This window comes from Balaenoptera acutorostrata, chromosome 3, assembly GCF_949987535.1.
Source record: "Balaenoptera acutorostrata chromosome 3, mBalAcu1.1, whole genome shotgun sequence".
Taxonomy (NCBI): Eukaryota; Metazoa; Chordata; class Mammalia; order Artiodactyla; family Balaenopteridae; genus Balaenoptera; species Balaenoptera acutorostrata.
The window spans coordinates 94,584,735-94,607,904 of record NC_080066.1 but is presented as its reverse complement, the minus strand read 5'-3'; the positions used below and the strand labels follow the sequence as shown (position 1 = coordinate 94,607,904).

The window sequence follows — 23,170 nt, the reverse complement described above, 5'->3', positions numbered from 1 at the left end:
CTAGTGGAACTGTTTTTTCAAATAAGTGATGTGCTTCTGTGAGTACTTTTTGGGGGGTGGAAAGCAATAATTTTGTCAGCTCTTATTTGACAAACTGAATAGAGCAAAGATGCATAAATCAAAAGGCACTCCAACAAAGAGCTGACTTTATTAGCACCTTTCCCATTTTTATTGGAAATATAGGACTTTTCCCCGCTATGATTTGTCATGAGGTTCATTTTAATCATTACTAGTCTTTTATTCATTTGAGGTTAAATACACTAGCGACTGAAAGTGTTTATGAGTGAAAACTGCAGCCCACTTACTGGAGGAGATAGAGTTAACATGGGAACTTTCAAAGGCTGAAAAGGAAAATATTTATAGTGAGATTTAATTAGGCCCTCAGTAATAGAAATGCCACACGCCAAAAAGGAGTAGTTTGGCAGGTGGTAGTAAATGTGTAAAATAAGAAGGTATAAAACACTAGGGGCTGTTCTATACTTAAATGTCCTTCCTAAAAGCGTTAAAAAAAATTTTGTTTTACACTATTATGGCTAAAGGAAATAGTTCTGAAGATACCAGTATGCTGTTCCAACAGTATAATTGGTTAGAAGTGTGAGCTAAGGCACACAGTGTGTCCAGTGTGTCTGGATTTACACTCTAGCTCTGCCACTTGCTGGCTGAATGACTATAAAACCATTTCTGTGCCCCAGTTTCCTTGTGCGTAAAGTGGGATTAATGATTCCTACCTCATAGAGTTGCTGCAAAGACTTAATGTGGTAATGCATGTAAAGCACGTAGAGCAGTGCCCAACAAATGTAAGAGCTTATTAAACCATAGCTGCTATTCTCTCTAGAGTGGAGCTCTTTTTGGGTCAAGGATCTCTTCGTGAATTTGATGAAAGACAACACAGCCTATCTCTCCAGAGAAACAGACACACAAACACACACACGTGAATCACGCATAAATGGGTCTTGAAAGCCCATCCATGGATCCCAGGTTACATACTTTTTCAAAGCTTCTGCTACTGAGAAAAGAGGAATGAGGACCTAGAACTTAGGCTCATAATACACTAGAAATAGAAGCTGTTGACTTAAAAGTCTTCTCCTGTGACACTGTCTGGAAACTTGTTTCTATTACTTTTGAAAGGTAGTAACTGAGGTGGTTAGCACAAGCTCTGGAGTCTGACCATCTGTGTTCAAGTTTTGGTTCAATCATTTACTAGTTTTGTGACCTTGAGCATAAAACTGACCTATAATTAAGGAGTTAAACAGTATCCTCCACTGAACTAAATTTTTTTTTAACAATAAGCTCCCTCTTCAGGTTTCTGGTCTTATAATGACAGTGATCTTTATCCCCTATAGTTGTCCCTGTTTTTTTCTTCTTTCACAGTTTTAATTCACCCTTTGTTTACCAGATTTCAACTCTAGATCTTTTCATGTCATGTATGGATTAGGAATCTCCCCTTAACTTAAACTTCTACTTCCCAGACATCCTATACTCAATTGCTCTTAGAATTAGTTTCTTTAAATGCTATTCTTTAGGTTACTCTCTTACTAAAATCCTAAGTTATCCCAGTTACATTCCTAAGCATATTTATAGTTCTCAGATTGATATTCAGGTTCCTTATTCTCTACTCATTTGTTTTTCATCCTAATGTAGTGTTTGCTCCAAGCCTTCCATTTCTGTACAACTTGCTAAATTCTATTTTAATGTTTTACAGGTGAAATAAATAGCACCATTTATTGAGTGCTTACTCTGTCATAGGCACTATTCTAAATGCTTTTCTGTATCTTTTCACCAAATCCTCATAACATACATGAGAGGTAGGAGGTGTTCCCCATATTATGGATGAGAGTAAGTTGCTCAAATAAAGCTAGTAAATGATGGACTTTGGACTCAAATCAGGATCTTTCTGACTCCAAGGCCTATGTTCTTACTCAGTATACTACACTGACTTCTAACCAAGCTCTAAAAGAAGGTAGATGATTTACAGCTGGTGGCCACTAGACTCTCAGTCTGCAGACCTCAAGTCAACCTACTTTATTAGCTCATACTTAAGTCTAAATACTTGTGTACTATATCTTTGGGCATATTACTTTACTTAATCCCTGCCCTCAAGTAGCTCAGTCTAGCAAGAGGCAGATGAATATAGAATGTGAGAAATGCTGCCGTAACAGATGGAGCAGTTAATTTGGCTTAGACGTCTCAGGAAGGGGCTTAGACATAGAAAAGGAGCATGTTGGTAAGAGGGCATTCCTGACTGAGCAAACAATGTAAAGACAGTTAAAGGAGAGAGACATTGCACTGTGGGTTTAAGGAGCAGAATAACCTGCTAAGACTGGGCAAGTGAATGAGAGTGAAGAGAGGGTATCTGGAAATAAGGCTGGGTCCAAGTTGTGAAAGTTAGCCATCATAAGGGGATTCTCATAAGGGTAGGGATTTTTAAAACTCCCATTAATAATTAAATGTCTTGGGACATTTAAGTTATTTAATTTATAAGTTCTGATTTATTAGATAAGTACTGATAAAATAGAGAAATGTTCAGTAGATCAATAAGATTAAGCATTAAAGTTTATAAAAAACAAAACTCAATTGGTAATGTAAACTGGCACCCCCATCCCTCCCCAGTTGAGAAACAGAGAATAACATAGGAAAAAGAGAACCCCTAGACCAGATTTAAGGTCAGAGAGACTTTCCTCATATAAACACTAGGCTCTTGTGATCTCTTGACTTAATGGTTAAACTAGGTTTGTAAAACGAGAACTAACAATACATGGTAAATAACAGCCCCTTGGCTAAGACAAAACATCAGAAAACGCAGAGTTGTAGCTTTCTAAATGTTCATGCCAGTAACAGTCTGAAATAATCTACTTTTATAGCTTCAGTTTGTCTTAATAAGCATGGTTTCCAGTACCACAAATATGTTTATCAGTCACATGAAGGCATTTCAGTACTCTTGCAACCTGAACAAGAACATAAAACATTTCTTCCTTATCAGTTTACTTTCAAACAAAGGGCCATTTACAGGTTAAAGTTCCCCTGTCTTACTTTAAAGGATTAACCTTTCTTCCAGCCATAGTTATTAAATCTTTATTTAGTATATTCTCTCATTCAGAGAATAAATTTGATAAACATAAGTTGTTGTAAAATACCCTAAACAGTAGTTTTTTGATAGGTAATTTGATTATTAGAGTTGTAAATACAAAAAGATGACCAGAAATAAGAGACTGTTTCTAACAAAGCTTCAGGAAAATCTTGATTATTAAAACCCTTGTATCTTACAAGTTTTGCATACAGTTTTAGCTCTTCAGAGCCCTCTATCAATAAGGCACCTGCAATAGTAAAAAAAAAAATTGCTACTGCAGCCTTGGGAACACCTCTTAGTGTTGTGTTTTTGCTTCTCTCACAAAGTACACTTTTAATCAAGAGTCATACCTTTATGTACATCCTAAATTCCAAGTATAAACATTGCAATTAAACTAATGGACTGGAGTAAAATCATAAATTCTTAGATTAACCATAGCAGCCTCTCATGAGGCTCTCATGAATTATTTGAATTTCATAAAAATATGAAGTGTTAACACAGGGTGGAATGGCAACTGATTTTCTGAAAGCTCGCACATTGAGACACATGAAATTTCAAGCTGTTGTGTGGAGCTATTCTGGTACCAGGCAGCATCCCCTCACTGTATACATAGCAACTAGCTACTGGGTTTCTCAAAGCCAAACAAATGATGGTTTTGAAGATCAACATTGTCCTTTGGCCTATCCATGACTCAAAATGGAGGACTCTTCCTGTGTTTGATTCCCTTTAGCTTATTTGAGATGAGCCCTGGAAAGGAAAAAGGTCATTGAGTGAAATATAACCTCCTGGAATATCACCTCCTCACTGCAGATATCCTTGACAACAACAGGAGCCTTTCATTCAGCCGGATTGCAACAGGTTCCAAGTCAGTGTCCTGTATGGTTCACATGCTCCTGGAGAACATCATGCAAACTTCTTCTTGGTGGCTGTGAACCTCTCCATGTACTGAAAATCATGAAAGAATACATGTGTTATTTTGCCCTGAGCAAATAACTAACTTATTGGTTATTTAGGATTTTATGATTTTTTTTCCTTTAGGTTTTTATGGCCCTTCATTTCCTACAAAATCTACCTATTATAGATGCAAATTTAAAGCACATGGTTTTGTGGGGTGTTTTTTTTTTTCTTTATATCTTAATAGGACACCTATCAAAAGAAAAAGATGCTTTACAACAAGCTGTCTAGAGAAAAATATCATCTTGGCACAACACCATTTGGCTGATTCTCAGAACCCACCTCCAAAATGGAGAACAAATCCTTATTGACATAAACGGATTATACATACGTCCTGTACCTAGAAACGCTCGTGTGAGTTACTTCACCTTTCTCTTCTCTGGAGCAGTGACTAGAAATTCAGAAGTACACTAATACATACCTTATCATAGCCTTCCAGTTCTCGAAGTTTCTTTATTTCAAAAAGGTTGCCTTCTACAGCAAGCAGACAGATCTGGGAATCACTGAGGATGCTCTGTGGAAGCATACTGAGCTCAAGACAATTCTCCTCCAAACGAAGAACTTTAAGGCGAGGACAGCAAGATATCTTCACTGAGATCTGAGCTATCTATTGAACAATTTAAAAAAGGGATAATGGGAAAAAGTATAAGCACTGTAATGATTATTTTTTACTAAATTAAAAATCTTTACTTGACTATTTGTCCTAGTTCTTTCTTCTACCGCCTCCATTTTCTCACTACCCACTCATTCCAGAAGCCTCTTGTGTTATCCAGCTTCTGTTACTACTCCACTTTTTGGGGGGAAAAAAAACAAATCTTTTTTGAAGGTCACCAGTGGCTTTTTGGAAACATTTTTCTGATAATGAAAGCACTGTTCATTATAGAAAATCTGAGAATCATACAAGTTTAGAGAAAAAAGTTACCTGAAATCCATCACTGTAAACATTTTGGTACATTTACTGCCAATCTTTTATGTGTACGTAGATGCCAACCACTTTACTGCCAAAGTCAAGGATTCGTTGCCCTCATTGCCTGTTGCATTTGACTGTGCTATCTATCCCTTCCTTGAAACTCCCACTTCTTGTACCTAAGTGCTGTGTTTTTCTTCCTATCTTTTGAATTATTCCTGATTTTTGGCTTCCCTTCTTGTTCGTGTGGACATTTTTCAAGCAGCAGTCCCTAATACTTAATATTCAATCTTTCTAAACTTTCTCCTAGAAAGCTCATTCATTCTTAAAGCTATCACTTCTGTTAAGCTATCTACCTACATTCATTTCTGCTCACCTCTATTCCACTCCTATGTCTCTGATTTTTAGTAAAACACATCGGATGTTTCACCATCATAACCCACTCAGCATGCCCATTCCCAATAGCACCACTCTTCTTTTAGGCTCTTGAGCTCAATACCAAGCAGTTATCTTTGATTCATTCAGCTCTTCTGCCCTTTAAATGCTCCAAGCCACCTAGTTATATTTACTATGCCTGGTATCATCTCAGACCATCACCTGGGACCTTGTTAAAACTGCAAATTCTCAGACCCTACCCCAGACCTACAAAATCAGAAACAATGAGTGTGGAGCCCAGTGATCTCTTACCCAGCTCTCCGGGTTATTCTGATGCACACTAAAACCTGAGAACCATTGATTTAAGGCAGCATAGATGAATGTGGAGCAAGTGCTCAATTTGCTTAACAAGCTTTTTCCAATATTTTTCCCCAAATATTCAGAATTTTTTTCCAAAAAGCTCAAGTACGTACAAGAAGGAAAAGATAAAGCCAATCTCGTCCAAGACTGACTGAATTTCATCATAACGTAAGGTCAGGACAATCTAGAACAGTTTTGTCCAATAAAACTTATTGCAACTAGTGGAATGTTCTATATCTGTGCTGTCCGATATGGTAGCCACTAGCCACATATGGCTGTATTGAGCCACACTTGAAATATGGCTAGTGCAACCGAGGAACTGAATTTTTAAGTCTAATTTAAATGAATTTTAATGGCCATGTGGCTAGTGGCTACTGTAATGGACTCTGCAGATCTAGAAGCATAGGCACTAGAAAAACTAAAGACTACCCAGTCTCACTACGATCAGTGTTTCATCATTTGTGCCTTATGTCTAGACCAAAGATTGTTTCTCCAGTCAGATACATGTTAACCAAAGAGTTTCTGAAGTTATGGAAATAAATTTCAAATACTGCAATTAAAGCTGTCCAAGAAACTCCAAAAATCCTATCACTGATGGTTTTTCTGCAAAAGCAGGACACACACTTGACAAAGATGTCAGCAAAAGGACAACTGAATGAACTCTGATGTCCAACTCTGAGAACATGAGTTTAAGCCTCTTTTCCACTCTATCTTCTTGACATAGCTCCTTGCTAGATGATTAGAGGTATATTTGAGGATGATCTGAAGAACTCAAGGTTTGTGAGACAGAGGTTTAACTTTTGAAATTACCTCACCCTGTTACCCATACTACCCTCCAAAAAACACCTACACAACAAACACACCCAGTGTCTCAACTAACTTCATGGCACTTTGGGCTTTGAAATTAGTCCAGCCCATAGAATATACCTTTCTTCTAGCCTCTGATACCCCTCTCCATGATTACAGTTTAGAGAACAATTGTTTATTCAGGAGACCGTAAACCCACATACATGCTGTAGAAATAAACGCTTAAGCTCTAGACCTGGTTCTGGTTGAGGTTGAGTTCGATGACCTGCAGCTCCTGCACTGTGTCAGGTATGCTCCGAATTTGGTTCTTGGAGAGATCCACTACATCCAGGTGCCGTAGGTTACAAAGTTGGGGTGGTAGTGCTCTCAGCTGGTTCCCAGAGAGGCTCAGGGTCTTAAGGGCAGATAGTTGCCCAAAAGTAGATGGCAGCTCTCTCAACTGATTGTTGTTTAGGCTTAGTGTCTCTAGTTTTTTCAGATTGCATAACTCATCAGGAAGGACAGCTGGCAAAGAAAAATTTAAAAACCTGAATCCAATACAGCTGAAAAACACCTTTGATGGAGTTTATTAAAACTATATGGCAGTCTGTTATGCCTCTTGTTAATATACATAGGCGTTTCACAGGTTGTGCCATTTTTAAGTATTGCATTTTTACCAACATAGTCTTCAGAAGGTGAGGGTGCCATCAAAATTCAGGAAAGCATTATGTGTATAACAGGCTCCTTTTGTGAAGGGGCCACTGCACAATCCCACAGCAATTTTGTGGGATTTGGAAGGCCCTCTCCTTCCCATCCCATCCGCCCTTCCAAATTAGCAGCAAAATTAGCTCTGTTTACATTACACCCCAAAGATGGTCCCTTTCAAGTCCAAATTAACCTCCTACCAATCATTACACCAGGAGAGGAGGCTTATAGATGTAATTACAAGAGATAGAAAGCTTCAAGGACTCTGACATTCTTCTGCATCTTGAGCTCCTGAACAGTTTCATAACAACAAAAATCAGCTTGTAAGAAAAAAACCTTTTTTTTTTAAAGATTCTGATACATTTATTTGAAAACCAGTTTAATAACATTATAATCATACTCCACACTCTATTCCAAGAGAAAAACCACCCTTCTTAACAGCTGATAACTAGCAAAATTCCCAGGCGCAAAAGCCATACTCAGTTTGTTGTTGTTCAAGGACAGGCTCTTCAGCAGAGTGAACTTCCCTATAATCATAGGCGGTAGACTCTCGATCTTGTTGTTGGACAAGTCGATGGTCCTGAGATTGCTTGTCAGCTTCTGCAACTCTGAGGGGAACTGAAGAAAGGGGCTCTCAGCGCGGAGAATCCCTTACCTATTAACTTCACCGCCCGCCGTCCCTCTCCCTTTCAATTCCCTTGGTCGGATCCCTCCCAGTCTCACCTCGGTCAGCCCACGGTCCTTAAGCTGAAAGACACCAGTTTTCTGCGCGGTTTCCACATGAGCGCGGAGGGCACTGTTTCCCATCCTAGCGCCAAGGCTTAGGTCTCTGCGGGAAGGAGGAGAGCTGTCACCACTCGGTCCGGCACCCAGCCACCCCGTCGGCCTCCCGGCTAAGTCTCAAGCTCCAGCTGTCACCTCCTGCCGATCCCTGGATCTTGGGGGCCAGCTCAAGAGTGGCAAGGAAGAAAGGGAAGAACACCAGGCCCCGCCGCTTTTGCAGCTGTTCCAAGGCTAGACGCCGCTAGGAGCCTACAGAGGATCAGGGATCCCCGAACTCGCCTCCTACCCCTCAGCTCACAGCCGGCTCCTCAGGGGAAAACCCGGGACCCGCGCTCGCCTGGGATGCGCTCCCCAGGCTTCCGCCGGGAAGGAAACGGCCTGTGACGTCATCGAGCCGCGCGGTGCGTTCGGCTCACTCTCCGCGCCACCCGGAAAAGTGGCTCCCAGCCATGGCTGCGGCGAACCCCTGGGACCCGGCATCCGAGCCAAACGCTGCGGGGCTACTGCTGGACCATTTCGTAGCTTCGGGGTTGGTTACTCAGGTGCGTGGGGGGCGATGGCGTCATTAAGGGGGTGCCCACGGTGGCGACAGAAGATGGCCGTGAGATGGTGGTGCTGGCTGCGGGAGTGGGTGGGAGGGTGCTGGCTGGGGGCTGTTCTAGAGTCGGGGCCGATGGAGCTCTTTGTAGGCAGCAGAAGTGACTGGTCCGCGGTGGGTTCTGCAAAAGCGGGGCTCTAAGAAGATGGTGTTTCAAGTGTCTGGCAGGCGAGTTATCCCAGGTCAGTTCTTGGGCGGTAATAAAGACTAGTGTTACCCGCCTTTTTTCATCCAGTGATACCGCCTCTAGATTGTAATCGGTGGCGGGGTTGGGAAATAACGGGTAGGTAGTTAAAACATACGTTCCCAAAGAACGCTCGTTTGTGTGAAATATTGAAGCATTACGGGAGGCGCCGGGTACAGGAGAGCGCCAAGGGAAGCACGCATCTTTAAAGGCCGGGGGGGAACAAAAAAGCATTGGTGAAGAAGACCCGAGAGACCTTGGAACATGTTTGGAGGAAGGGATTAATTTTGAGAAGGAGAAAAGAGGGAGATTAGCCCAAGGAGTGGTAGTTTTAGGTTCGGCGGGAAGAGCATGTTCATAGGCCAAAGGGAACAAGCCAACAGAGGGAGAAATTGAAGATGTGAGGGAATGATGGAATAGAAATGGCAGATGTGACAAGGGAATGGGAAAAGTGGGGTTGAGAGAAGGGAAAGAAATTTTGAGATAATGAGGAAGTTGAGGAATTTCACTAAAAAGGCAACTGAGAAAAATAGAAAAGGTAAAACCATCTACAGAGATTAGTACTATGCACATGATGAAAGATTTATGAAAAATAGACAACTTTTTATACCTAGAAGAGTCATTAGAGAATTCTACTACCTACTTACAGTAATTTTAAGATGCAGAAACTAAGACCTGAGGAGACCAAGAAACGTGTCCAGGGCCACTCAACTAGTGAAGTAGAGTTAGATCCCAGAGCTCTCCCTTTTCTGACACATTATATCATCTCTAAAATGAACTGTGATAGATGATAGATACTGTAACACTATCTTGAAAGAGTTTAAACATCTGTTGAAGGACTTTTCTAGATTACTTGAAGACCTAGTAGCCAGACCTTATGGATTTTGGGGGAAACGAGGGGTAGGAATGAATACGTTGGAAAATAGGCAAAACATAACCACAGCACTCCCCAGTTCTCACCTTCCTCGCTTCTCTCCTGTGTTTTCTTGCTACCAGATTGCCTAGTGCTCTCACCTGTATTGTCCAGTTCTGTAACAAAGTAATTTAGTAAATTCATACTATAAGACATTTGGGACTGAGAATTGGGCTGGGGGTTGTCTTTGGGAGGATCTTCGTAGTGTCCTTCAAGTAACACTAATTAGACAGATACCTGTTTTGCCAATCCATAGCTCCTTAAGACCTTCTTATAGGGACTTCCCTGGTGGTGCAGTGATTAAGAATCCCCCTGCCAATGCAGGGGACATGGGTTCGATCCCTGGTCTGGGAAGATCCCACATGCCACGGAGCAACTAAGCCCATGCGCCACAACTACTGAGCCCAGGTGCCACAACTACTTGAAGCCCATGCGCCTAAAGCCCGTGCTCTGCAACAAGAGAAGCCAGAGCAATGAGAAGCCCGCACACCGCAACGAAGAGTAGCCCCTGCTCGCCACAACTAGAGAAAGCCCGCGCACAGCAACAAAGACCCAACGCAGCCATAAATAAATAAGTAAATAAATGTTTTTTAAAAAGACCTTCTTATAATCTTACTGCACAGCTAGGCCCAGTGAGGAAACTTTGAAGATTTGTAGCATAATTTTACTTTAAGCAAACTTTGCGTATAAAAAACCTATTTTTATTACAAGGATTTATCATTGATTCTTTCAAAATGATGTATTATATGATCCCTTTAAACAGTCCATCCCTTTAGTGCACATCCTCCCATGTGAATTAAAAATTGAGTGATGCTTAAAATTGTGATGTGATATGATACAACTCTTATAGAAAATATAGTTTGTTTCAGCTTTGTTCTTTTTTTTTAATATTTATTTATTTAGGCTCCCCTGGGTCTTAGTTGCAGCACACGGGATCTTTAGTTGAGGCATGCAAACTCTTAGTTGTGGCATGCATGCGGGATCTAGTTCCCTGACCAGGGATCAAACTCAGGCCCCCTGCATTGGGAGCACGAAGTTTTACCCACTGGACCACCAGGGAAGTCCCAGTTACTGAGCATTTATAATGTTTAGTTCTTTCTGTCTGGAATACCTTTTCCTTCCCATCCATCATGAGCTTGTTAAGGGCAGAGAGCTTGTTTCATTCATCCTTGAATCTTCTATTGCCTAACTCAATAAATGTTATAAAATTGATTATCATCAGTCAGCAAACGTTTGCTATGAAGGGCCAGAGAATAAGTATTTGAGGCTTTTAGGTCCATAGGGTTGCAACTAGGCTGTTGTAGTATGAAAACAACATGAGATAATAAGTAAATGAATGAGCAAAGTTGAATTTCAATAAAACTTTATTTCTGGACCCTGAAATTTGAATTTCATATAATTTTCATGTGTCACAGAATGTTTTTCTTTTGATTTTTTTCTCCAACAATTAAGAAATATAAAAACCATTCTTAGCCCTTAAGCTATACAAAAACAGGCAATGGGTGCATTTAGTTCATAGGCTGTAGCTTCCCAATCCCTGGCCTATATGATATCTGAAGTTCTTTCCTGTGCTAACATTCTAGAAAAGAAAAAGAGGATAGAAAAAATTATGGATGAAGCCAAGGGATGAACAAGATAATATTCTTATTCTGAGATAACCTGCAGTTTAAGAAAGCAGTATAATATAGAATGAAAGGATAAAAAGGAGGTGGGGGGTAGGCTTTTTCAAGGAATAATTATGCCTGGACAAAACAATCCTTTATCTAAGAGAGGGAGAATGCGGAAAGAGACAGTATGAATGACTTATAACCAATAGAGGTCATTTAATGAATCAGGTGAATGATTCCATAGCCCAGGAAGTGTTTAATTTTAGCCCCAGGAAGGTCTGAGAGACTAGGTCATTTGTGTAGAAGTGATTCTCCAACAATTTCAACTTTAGAATTCTTTGGTAAGCTATCAGCAATGCCAGTCTATTGTGCATGATGCCTTAAGAAATAGTACAAAGTGATTTTCTTCTTTGTTTTTCTTATTTTTAAAATATTAATATTTGGGCAAAAGATTTGTGATGGTTGAGGTTTTAAAAAACAGGAAATATACATTGCACTGTCCTACTCTGTATTTCATTTTTCAGGGGCAGCGTTGGACATGGTATATCCTCATATTTTAGACACGTGGGCATGCTATTCCAACTCACACAAAAACTCTGACATATTGCTGCTTTCTCTGTTCACTTACCAATAGGAGATGTTAAATATATCTAAGAAATCAACTTCTTGCTTTGTGAACTTCTCCAGACTACAGCAGATCACAGATATTCAAGCTGAAATCTACCAGGTAAATTATGTTGGAGTTTTTACTTTCTACCTCTAGTATGGAAAAAAATCTTAACTGGCTCCAACAGTAATCCTCTTGCACGCAGAACAGTGTCTAGCACATAGTCGTATAGGCTTTTCTTTGCAGTAGTTAGTAGTAGTAATGGTCATAGTAGTAGTTAGGAGTAGTAGCAGTAGCAGCAACAGGGCTTGAACACCAAAATGAAAAGATTCAGTAAATCCCTGGGCTCTCATAACAAATCATCCTCTTGGTCCCCTTAAATATTCCTAACTTAAAGACTGTCCATTTTTATCAAAGCCTTTACTTCAGGCTACTTTCTGCATGACCTAAGTGTTTTTTTGTTTCTAATGTAGAAAAACCTGGAAATTGAACTCCTAAGACTAGAAAAAGATGCAGCAGATGTTGTCCATCCTTCCTTTTTGGGTAAGTGGTTTAGTTAAATGAGTAATCATTGGAATTTCAACTTTTTCTTGGATTACTTTAAATAAGCACTAGGCTATAAAATTATGATAATTTTTCCAGGTATTGCCCCAAAGCTAACAAAGTCAGTAGAGCTTAAAAGACAAAAGCTGAAGAACTTTCCAGATGAAAGGATCCTAAAGGGACATGACAGCTAAAGCACAGTGTAGTCATGGATTGAATATTTGATTATAAAAAATTTTTTTTGATATAAATGACATTATTGAGATATTTGGTGATGTTTAAATATAGGCTGTATTAAATATTGGTAGTATTGTACTAATGTTAAATTATCTGAATTTGGTACTTGTAGTATAGTTATATAAGAGAATGTTCCTATTTTGGGAAATACATGCTGAAGTTTTAGGAGTAAAAGGTCATGACATCTGCAACTTACTCTCAACTTGGTTAGCAAAAATATACGTATGGGCGTGTAGAGAAGAAGGGGAAAAAAAGAAAACGTAGCCAAATGTTAGTTGGTGAGTCTAGGTGAAATGTATATGGGAGTTCAATCAATGAGCTATTCTTGAAACTTTTAAGTCTGAAATTTTTTCTAAATAAAAATTTAAAAGAGGCAATTGACAGCCATTAACTGAATTCTGGGGAAAATATTGAAATAAAAGTAGCTTATAAGACAAATGTTTGTTTTTTAATGCTCATATAGAATATTAGAGACAGACACTTTATGTGAAGAATATGGCTCTGGCTATAAAAACTGAACTAGGAGAATTGGGAAACACAAAGAATTTAGCACTAGATTGGGTTGTCAGTAGGAAAAGTAAGAGAAAATAGTTGAAAATGAAACTGGTATTGGTATTAAAGACAGCAAAGGGGAGATATTTAGGAGAGAAATGGTGGGATTACTTTTTGACCATTGATAGTATTAGTGACTTCAAAACTTGTCCTGTTGCTAACTATAATTACTGTTTCTGGTTTGTGTAGCTCAGAAGTGTCATACTCTTCAAAGCATGAATAATCATTTGGAAGCAGTGCTAAAAGAAAAGCGGTCCCTCAGGCAAAGACTGTTGAAACCCATGTGCCAAGAAAACTTGCCTATTGAAGCTGTTTATCACAGGTTAGACTAAAAAGTAGACGTTAACAGTCACACATGTTCCCTGAGGGTAGTTTTTGTTTAGACTAGTAGTTATTTCATAGCATAATTCATTAAACAGTATATGAGTGATCGTATCTATTAACATTATTATTAATGCTGATACATTAAACCAGAAAGAAAATCCTTTACTTTTAAAGAATTATAGCAATGGTGAAGGGAAAGACATTCCTTTTGCCCGTTGTGTCTTAGGAATTATAAATAATGACTTTAATGAAAGAAATTAGATCCATAACATATAGTAAGGTGGATAAAAATCATTTTTATTATGTATAGACAGCTTTCTGTGATGTAAATTTATTGTTGCATTAATGTTGCCTCTATATAAAAATTCTGTTGGGGGAGTTTAAGCAGGGACAGATGAAAACAATGTCAACTAAAAGGAGAAAAATAACAGTTCTGATCTCACCTCTTCTGTTTATATGCCTCAAAGCCTTGGGCAAATGATTTAAGTTTTTGCCTTAGTTTCCCAATCCGTAGAATGGGGATGCTTTCTATTGCTCTCTTTCTCATAGGAGTATGGCAAGTATCAAATTGAAGGTGTAGGTTATTATTAATAATAAATAACAATAACATTAAAAAGCAGTCATCTGGGGATCTGATTGCTAACTTTCTCCACCAGTGCCTCACTAACTGACCCTGAGCAAATCAATATTTCCTCTAAGTGTCAGATCTTTTATCTTGCAGTAAAATAATAAATATACAAATCCCATTCTTGTGGACATACTCAGTATCTATTCAGTGTAGCTAAATATCATTAATGTGTATATTATACATTATATATATCAGAAGAACCGAGTAATAATTTTAAGGCATTTTGCAAATACAAAGATTCAAAGTAGTTTCATGTGTAGGCTATTTCAGTGAAGTACATTTATCCTTATTGTCTTCACCCTTCACCAAGAATGAGTAGATTGAAATGGAATGAGGTTTTATCTAGAGAAATTTTTTTTTTAAAGTTCTTCACTCTTTTTTTAAAATTTATTAATTTTTAAAACTTTTTAAATTTTTATTTTTGGCTGCCTTGGGTCTTCATTGCTGCGCACAGGCTTTCTCAAGTTGCAGTGAGCAGGGGCTACTCTTCATTGTGGTGCGTGGGCTTCTCATTGCGGTGGCTTCTCTTGTTGCAGAGCACGGGCTCTAGGCGCTCAGGCTTCAGTAGTTGTGCCACGCAGCCTCAGTAGTTTGTGGCCCACGGGCTTAGTTGCTCTGTGGCATGTGGGATCTTCCCGGACCAGGGATCAAACCCGTGTCCCCTGCACTGGCAGGCGGATTTTTAACCACTGCGCCGAAGTCCCAATTTTTTACTTATATGAGAATATTATTAACATTGATGTTCGTCTAACATTAGATTGGGTTACAGATATGATTAGTGTTGTCTCTTTCTGTTTTTGTGTTTGGGTGAAAAGTTAATTCCTGTTTAAAGTGAAAGAGAAGGACCTTTTTTGTCACTGATATTTCCATGAATGCAGAAACGTTATTAACAGCTCATTGGGTGGATTGTAATTCTCTTAATTTCATATTAAAAGTCCTAATTAAAGGGAAAAAAGAGAACACAAAATACCTGAACTAAAAAAAAAAAAAAAGAGTTGACTTTTTTTCTCCCTCCTTCAGATACATGGTGCATTTGCTGGAGTTGGCGGTAACTTTCATTGAGAGATTAGAAGATCATCTTGAAATAATTAGAAATATCCCTCATTTAGATGAAAATCTAAAGAAAATGGTGAGTATTACCAGTAACATTTAAGTACCTTAGCTCCTTTCACATTGCTTTTAGCTATCTTTAGTTCTTTTATACTAGAATCTCAAATGTGTGATCTCCTTGTTTAACTTTTTTTGTTGGCTAATATTATGAGCAAATTACTTTTTTTTAATCAAGATGCCTTTTCTTTATTTAGAAGTCATTTTACATTGTTTTGTTCCAATATTTAATAAATATGTGTTATCTTCATTGTACAAGGGACTATTCTATAGGTATCATGAGAGATAAACAGATATGACCAATCCCTGCCCTCAAATTCTCAAGGTTTGGTGAGAGAAAGTATAAGATACTCTCTACTTTATAGTATTGTATTTGCACAATGAGTGCAGCAGAGAATTATAAAGAAGATGCTATCTTTTAAGCACAGAGAAGGGGGTGATTACTTTCACTTTAGGGAGATTCGGAATAGGATAGGAAGTAAGAATACTTGAATAAAGTTTTAAATAGGAGTTAGTAGCAAGCTCCATCTTGAAGAATCAGTGAAAACTGGATGTGCATCAGAAAGAGTAGTTCAGCCAAAAGCAGCGATGTGAGGAAAGCCATGGAAATTAGAGAGCACAGGTAGTGCTCAGTTGTCAACTTTTGGTGTCATAATTATTTATGATATAGTAATGTTGTATTAATGACACATGATTTCTCTCCTGTTTTCCCCTTCTTTCAAATGTTATAGAGCACAGCTTTAGCAGAGATGGATATTTTGGTGGCTGAGACAGCAGAACTGGCAGAGAATATACTCAAGTGGCGAGAACAACAGAAGGAGATTTCCTCTTGTATTCCCAGAATATTAGCTGAAGAAAATTTTCTTCATAAATGTGATGTTACAGTGCCTCCTTAACCTTTTACTTCTAAAGTTAATGTTCAAACTATTAATGCAAAGTAATTATCAACTTTTTATTTTTGTTTAATTATATGTAGTCATGTGAAGTCCATTTCTAGTCAATTATAACATGGGTATTTATAGACTTTGCCACTAGCAATACTGAAAGAGCCCTCTTTATATTGAAATACCAAGATTCCAAGTTCATTAAGACAAAACTGAATTTTCCTTTGTTTTTCATGTATTTTCATTCCACTTTTCAATAAAACTCAAATATAACTATGATAATTAACGTGAGTACATTAACTATATCTTAGGCAGCAGACTTTATTATGTTGTTTTTTAAAAAATGCTGTTTCTGAGTTAGAAGAGTCTTAAATCTGAAAGTATGTTGCTTATTCCTGTGAGATTGTCACTAAGTATGCAAAAAAGAGCAAAATAGCAGACCTGACCGCTATCCTTTGAAAGGCTTGCTTGTAAGGTTGGTCCTTGGCTGGCATCTGGGAACTTAGATTTCTAGGGTTCCCTCCACTCTCACTGATAAGAGTTGCTCGCTGTGACTAAGGCGTTTGTAGAGTGTGGTTTGTGCTGAATACCAGCTTTCTTCCTGGGAGTCTAGAATTTTGGTATGTGCTAGGCAGAAGGTACCTATGTGACTAGCCCGCAATAATAACCCTGGCACTGCATCTTTAATGAGCTTTTGTGGTAGACAACATTTCACACATGTCACAACTCAGTTGCTGGGGGAATTAAGCACATCCTGTGGGACTCCACTGGCAGGGACTCTGGAAGATTGTGCCTGGTTTCCCCCGGACTTTGCCCCATACACCTTTCCCTTTGCTCTTTTGCTTTGTATGCTTTTGCTGTAGTAAATCATAGCCATGAGTACAGTCATATGCTGAGTCCTATGACTCCTCCAAGCATATCATCAAACCCAGGAGGTGGGGAGGGGGGTCTTGGGGACCCGACACACTAAGCAATTCCAGAGGGTGTTCACTGGCAGCCTTATAAATAGGCAAAGAAGAAAAGTAGAGCAAAGCAAAGAAAAAGGCACATTATTGTAAAACTTATAGAAGTTTTACCTTATAAATTGCTCAGATATTTTACCTGAGATTATTATGCATGTAAAAGGGAGTGGTATACTAACAGTAAGTCTCCGGATGCTTTCATTTATATCAGTAGTACAACTACCCTTGGCTTATTTTCAGACTTGGGGTTCTCTTTTGCTTTTTTTTTTTTAATTTTTTAAATTTTATTTTATTTATTTATTTTTTTTATTTTTGGCTGTGTCAAGTCTTAGTTGTGGCATGCAGGATCTTCGTTGCGGCGCCCAGGCTCTTTGTTGCGATCCACGGGCTTCTCTCTAGTTGTGTGCGGGTTTTCTCTCTAGTTGTGGCGGGCTCCAGAGCACATGGGCTCTGGAGTTTGCAGCACACGGGCTCTCTCGTTGAGGCACGAGGGCTCAGTAGTTGTGGCCTGCAGGCTCAGTTGCCCTACGCCATGTGGGATCCTAGTTCCTCAACCAAGGATCAAACCTGCGTCCCCTGCACTGGAAGGTAGATTCTTTACCACTGGACCACCAGGGAAGTCCCCTCTTCTACTTTAAGTGGATGCTTCAATATTTTTATACTGTCCTATTCTCTGTATCACTGGAGTTCACTCATCTTTGTATTCATCACACTCTTAAAGGCAAGAAGACCTCAATATAGTGTGAATTAAGTAGTTGTTCATAAGGAAACAGGATCATTACCCAACTCTACCCTGCTAAAAAAAGTCTTGAAGCCTATTTTGCTGACCTTTGCAAATGGGATATAGAAGAGTGGTCATAATTTCTTGAACATTGCCTAGACTCTTTAAGCAAAACTTTTAGTTGTATTTCATTAGAAATCTGTTCAAGCCCAGCCTTGGTTTCAAACATCTTACTAAGCTTCTTCATGTATTGTCATACATATATATATGAGCATATGTATGTATATATACATATATATGTGTATATATATATATATTTTACATCACATATGTCACAATTATTGATATACCTGGTTGTTCTGGGTTTTATTCTTGCTTTTTTGACTTTTATGTCTTTTTCAAAATAAAAAAATAAACCTGTAGTTTTTAACTAAAATTTTGTGGCTCTTGTCTGAATCCTATATGATTAAAAGGACAGATTCTTTATTTAACATACACAGTTAAAGTGTAAGCATACAGGTTATCTGATTCACAAAAGCTTGAGGTAAGTTGAGACTGAGGTCTACAAAGAGAAAAGCTAATTTAGTCTGTGCTAGAGTCAATAAGTGTGCATCAGTTTTTTTTTTCCTCAGCTTCTAGATATGTGGATAATAAAAACAAACAAAAATAACTGAATGTCTTTCTATTTAACACCAGAAGTTGTGTGAGATTTGTGAATTCACTTCCAACATAATAATGATGCCACTTTATGCAGACTATTCTGAAGGAATTGAGATGCTACCTGGTTTTTCCAGCATTTTTCTTATTTTACTCCTTGCTCTGATCTGTGACTCTGCCAGCCTGAACCCTGTTATCCTCTCAAACCTCCATAAAGTTAGGAAAATAGTCTGAGGAATAGGAAAACCCAAAGGGTTTCTTGACATGCAAAATATAGAGTTGATATATTAATAAAACTAATCAATGTATTGTGGAATTTCCTGAGATGTAAAATGTATTTATGTAAGAGATTTATTCTACAATTTGGGGAATCTACTCATGTAATTGAGTTTACTTTAAATTAGTATAGTTCAAGATAAGCAGATCACGTTCTAGAGTTCTATTAATTTTGCCTTTTCTTTTTCCTTTTTCACCATTTCCAAGTTATATTTTCTCTTCTCCTTTTGGAAATACCTCATAAATGATTGTAGGAAAAATTTACATTAGGATGTGGTAGGAGCAGGAGTCCCATTAGCAGTTTATGAACTTTTCCTGGGAGACTATAGACCTCTGATGTTGCTCTACCAGAATTTAGGGTAAAAAAATAGGAGTCAAATATCTTACTTGAGACTTTGAATCTCTTTATTTTCTTAATATGGAAGGCTAGTAAAAGTGAAAAGTCATTCATTTCCTGAAGGTTGTGGTGAGATGACATTTTCAAGGAGACCTTACACAAACTCTGAATATGCTTCCTTATCAAAAATCAATTTACCTCTAGACGGCAACATATACTTTTTTTTTTTTTTTTTTTGGCTGCATCAGGTCTTAGTTGTGGCACTTGGGATCTTTGCTGAGGCATACGGGATCTTTCGTTGCGGCGCGCAGTCCTCTCTCTAGTTGTGGGATGCGGGTTTTTTTCTCTTCGCTAGTTGTGGCGCGTGGGCTCTGTAGTTTGCGGCACACGGGCTCTCTATTTGAGGCGTGCAGGCTCAGTAGTTGCGGCACGCAGGCTCAGTTGCCCTGCGGCATGTGGGATCTTAGTTCCCCGACCAGGGATCGAACCTGTGTCCCCTGCCTTGGAAGGCAGATTCTTTACCACTGGACCACCAGGGAAGTCCCATATACTTATTTTTGATCAGTAGATGCTAATAGAATTTTCTGTAACTTACATTTTCTTTTCTGAGTCTTAGCTTTTGTGGGACATAAAAATTTACCTTGGTCAATGAAGATTTACTTGAAAAACTTTGCTGGATGGAAGGCTTTCCGTAGAATACCTGATGGTAGGTGGGAATCTTGGAATAGGATATCAGTAATCTGAACTGCCTTTTCTCCCCAAGCTCATCTTAATCTTATATTCCTCTCTCCATCTCCACCCCCAAGTTCAGGAGATTTAGAGACAGGGCTTGTCTTTAGCTACTACAATATGGAGAGTAATAGCAAAGGCTTTAGAATTATACCTGGTTTTGAATCCAAGTTCCACCATTTACTAGCCCTATGTTCTTTCTAACTTATTTAATATCAGTCTCACTTTCCTCATCTCTAAATGAGATGATAACAGTACCTACTTCATGGATTCTTGGGAAAATTAAATGAGATAATGCATAAAAAACAATCAGTTCCTAGTACACAATAATTGAAAGTCATTGCTGTTATTAGTTATAACCGAAACAAAGATGGCTTTGGTAACTCCCTTTCTAAGCTATTCCTTTTATTCCTTCAGGCAATAAGTTCCAAAAATATGAGTTGGATATGGTGGAACTTAGTTAAAGAGACCTTTCTGGATTCCCTGAAATTTTACCATGTAAATCACGGTGAGGTCACTCTAAGAAGTCAAGAGGGAGAGAGCTAGCTTGGTTAAACCACAGAACAGTGTAACTTCACTTACAACAGAGGAAATTCAGATTAAAACTTCTGAGTTAACATTTCTCACCTATCTGATTGGCATAAATTCAAAAGTTTGTCGAGATACTCTGTTGATGAGGCTGTGGAAATACAGGCATGCTTAGCATTGCTGATGGGAATGCAAAGATCAGTCATATGGCCCCTACAGAGAACTGGGGAATATTTAGCTTAATTGCATAAGCATTTCCTTTTGGACTCCGCAATTCTATTTATAGGAACTATTGCAAAGATATACTGGCAAAAATAAGAAAAGATGTATGCACATGGCTATTCACACCAGGAATATTTCTGATAGCAAAAGACTGCAAACAACCAAATTTGCCATTAATAAGGGACTGATAATATAAACTATGGACATCCACATTGTAGAGCACTATGCAGTTGTAAAAGGGAATGAGGTATATCTCTATTTACTGACAAGGAGTGATCTACAGGATCCACTGTAAAGTATAAAACAAAGTCAGAATCAGGAAGTCCCTGGCTGTCAGTGGTTAAGACTCGGCGCTTTCACTGCTGTGGCCTGGGTTCAATCCCTGGTCGGGGAACTAAGATTCCACAAGCTGCGCAGTGCGACCAAAAAAACAAACAAAAAAAACAAAGTCAGAATTGTATGTATGATATGTTACTGCTTATGTAAGAAAGGGGGGAGATTAAAAAAAAAAAAATATATATATATATATATATATATATATATATATATATATATATATATATATATATAAAACTAAAAAGCATGGTTACCTATGGGGGAGAGAGGCAACAGGGTAGAGGGAACAGGGTAAGAAGCTAAACTTCTGAATAGATTTCGTTTTGTAAATTTGACTTTGGAACCAGGTAAATATATAATTATAAAACAAAATTAAAGGATTCCTAACATTGATAGAAAAATGAAACATTTGACTATATATCAAGTTGGTGGCCTAATCAAACTGAGAGGAATTATTTCAAATGACTAAAATTCAGTAAATTTGACTGAATATTCCTAGTGAGATATTCCCTATGAACAAAAAAACTCCAAAAAAATAAACTGTTTTCAGTACTCTTCTTATTGACGGTATTATTATTATTATCATTATTATTCAGAGACTGTGAGTATACCGTGGGATAAAGCAAATGACTAATTATGTTGATGTAGTTAGGGTAGCAGTATATGTTATGGAAGACAGTATTTATACTCTTTTTTTGAAACTTTTTGATTTTATTGAAGTATAGTTGATTTACAGTGTTGTACTAATTTCTGCTGTACAGCAAAATGACTCAGATATACACATATATGTTTTATATATACATAATAGAAAAGAATATTTTATATTCTTTTCTATTATGGTTTATCCCAGGAGATTGGATATAGTTTCCTGTGCTGTAGAGTAGGACCTTGTTGTTTGTCCATTCTATATGTAATAGTTTGCATCTACTAACCCCAAACTCCCAGTCCCTCCCTCTCCATCCCCTCCTCCCCCTTGGCAACCACAAGTCTGTTCTCTTTTGGGAGACAGTATTTATAGATGTAAGATTTCAATGAGACTAAAAACTCTGTGGTCCTGAATTTGAATTAAAAGTATGTATACAGCAACTATACTTCAATTTATAAATAAATAAATAGATAAAACTATCCAAATGGAAAAAAGGCCTTAAATCAATGACAAACACAATAGCAACAAGCACCAAGATTATAGTCTCTGAAAAGCAATTCATACTAAAAGGAACCACATTATGCTGTACAGTACATCTCCATGATTTATTTTATTTATTTATTTTTTAAAAATATTTATTTATTTATATTATTTTATTTATTTTTGGCTGCATTGGGTCTTAGTTGCGGTACACAGGATCTTTGTTGAGGCGTGTGGGATCTTTCGTTGCGGCACGCGGACTTCTCTCTAGTTGTGGCGTGTGGGTTTTCTCTTCTCTAGTTGTGGCACGCAGGCTCCAGAGCACGTGGGCTCTGTAGTTTGTGGCACACAGTCTCTCTAGTTGAGGTGCACGAGCTCAGTAGTTGTGGCGTGCGGGCTTAGTTGCCCTGTAGTATGTGGGATCTTTGTTCCCTGACCAGGGATTGAACCTGCGTCCCCTGCATTGTAAGGCAGATTCTTTACCACTGGACCACCAGGGAAGTCCCGACTTGACTATTTTATAACTGGAAGTTTGCACCTTTTGACCACCTTCACCCATTTCTCCCACCCCCCACCCCTCACCTCTGGCAACCACCAATCTGTTCTCTGTACCTATGAGCTTGATGTTTTTTCTTTCTTTTTTTTAAGTTTAAATTTTTATTTATTTATTTTCTTAATTTTGAGCTTGATTTTTTTGTTTGTTTTTGTTTTATATTTCACACACATGAGATCATAGAGTATTTGTCTTTCTCTGTTTTATTTTACTTAGCGTAATGCCCTTGAGGTCCATCCATGTTGTTGCAAATGGCAAGATTTCATTCTTTTTTTTTTTTTTACTACTGAGTAATATTCCACTGTGTGTGTGTGTGTGTGTGTGTGTAACATATCTTGTTTATCCACTCATCCATCAATGGACACTTAGGTTGTTTCCATATCTTGGCTATTGTAAATAATGGTGCAATGAACATGGTGGTGCATATACCTTTTCGAGTTAGTGGTTTTGTTTTCTTTGGATAAATATCCAGAAGTGGAATTGCTGGATCCTATGGTAGTTCTATTTTTAATTTTTGAGGAACCTCCATACTGTTTTCTATAGTGGTTGCACCAATTTACAATGCTAGCAACAATGCACAACAGTTCCTTTTTCTTCACATC

At 38.2% G+C, this 23,170-nt stretch overlaps 2 protein-coding genes across 5 annotated transcripts; one reads left to right on the top strand and one right to left on the bottom strand.

Annotated features, from left to right (window-relative positions):
- Nucleotides 1-2,456: 2,456 nt before the first annotated feature.
- On the bottom strand, nucleotides 2,457-8,310 carry LRRC57 (leucine rich repeat containing 57). 3 transcript variants are annotated; one of them, XM_028164365.2, is made up of 6 exons: nucleotides 8,224-8,310; nucleotides 7,878-7,983; nucleotides 7,634-7,772; nucleotides 6,706-6,974; nucleotides 4,443-4,628; nucleotides 2,457-4,012 (listed from the first exon to the last, which is right to left on the bottom strand). In XM_028164365.2, exons 2-6 carry the CDS (start codon nucleotides 7,959-7,961, stop codon nucleotides 3,971-3,973), a joined length of 720 nt encoding a protein of 239 aa, XP_028020166.1. In that variant the 5' UTR covers nucleotides 7,962-7,983; nucleotides 8,224-8,310; the 3' UTR covers nucleotides 2,457-3,970. The 3 variants fall into 3 exon arrangements, with proteins under 3 accessions (XP_028020166.1, XP_007173666.1, XP_007173664.1); XM_007173604.2 differs by having other exon boundaries at nucleotides 8,217-8,298; XM_007173602.3 differs by lacking the exon at nucleotides 8,224-8,310 and adding an exon at nucleotides 8,073-8,211.
- A 38-nt stretch (nucleotides 8,311-8,348) lies between these two features.
- Nucleotides 8,349-18,219, top strand: HAUS2 (HAUS augmin like complex subunit 2). Of its 2 annotated transcripts, none has more exons than XM_007173605.2 (6): nucleotides 8,349-8,479; nucleotides 11,874-11,966; nucleotides 12,320-12,389; nucleotides 13,368-13,500; nucleotides 15,151-15,259; nucleotides 15,969-18,219. In XM_007173605.2, the coding sequence occupies exons 1-6, from the start codon at nucleotides 8,387-8,389 to the stop codon at nucleotides 16,131-16,133; spliced, it is 663 nt and encodes a 220-aa protein (XP_007173667.2). In that variant the 5' UTR covers nucleotides 8,349-8,386; the 3' UTR covers nucleotides 16,134-18,219. The 2 variants fall into 2 exon arrangements, with proteins under 2 accessions (XP_007173667.2, XP_028020169.1); XM_028164368.2 differs by lacking the exon at nucleotides 8,349-8,479 and adding an exon at nucleotides 8,582-8,717.
- Nucleotides 18,220-23,170: the final 4,951 nt, after the last annotated feature.

Bases quoted from the DNA above. Each gene is read 5' to 3' on its own strand.
- LRRC57 (XM_028164365.2), bottom strand. From the start codon at position 7,961: ATGGGAAACAGTGCCCTCCGCGCTCATGTGGAAACCGCGCAGAAAACT. The intron at 7,773-7,877 runs GTGAGACTGGGA...CCCTTTCTTCAG, and splicing joins AGGACCGTGGGCTGACCGAG to TTCCCCTCAGAGTTGCAGAA. The intron at 4,629-6,705 runs GTCTAGAGCTTA...ATTGTTCAATAG, and splicing joins TCAACCTCAACCAGAACCAG to ATAGCTCAGATCTCAGTGAA.
- HAUS2 (XM_007173605.2), top strand. From the start codon at position 8,387: ATGGCTGCGGCGAACCCCTGGGACCCGGCATCCGAGCCAAACGCTGCG. The intron at 11,967-12,319 runs GTAAATTATGTT...TTTCTAATGTAG, and splicing joins TTCAAGCTGAAATCTACCAG to AAAAACCTGGAAATTGAACT. The intron at 12,390-13,367 runs GTAAGTGGTTTA...TGGTTTGTGTAG, and splicing joins TGTCCATCCTTCCTTTTTGG to CTCAGAAGTGTCATACTCTT.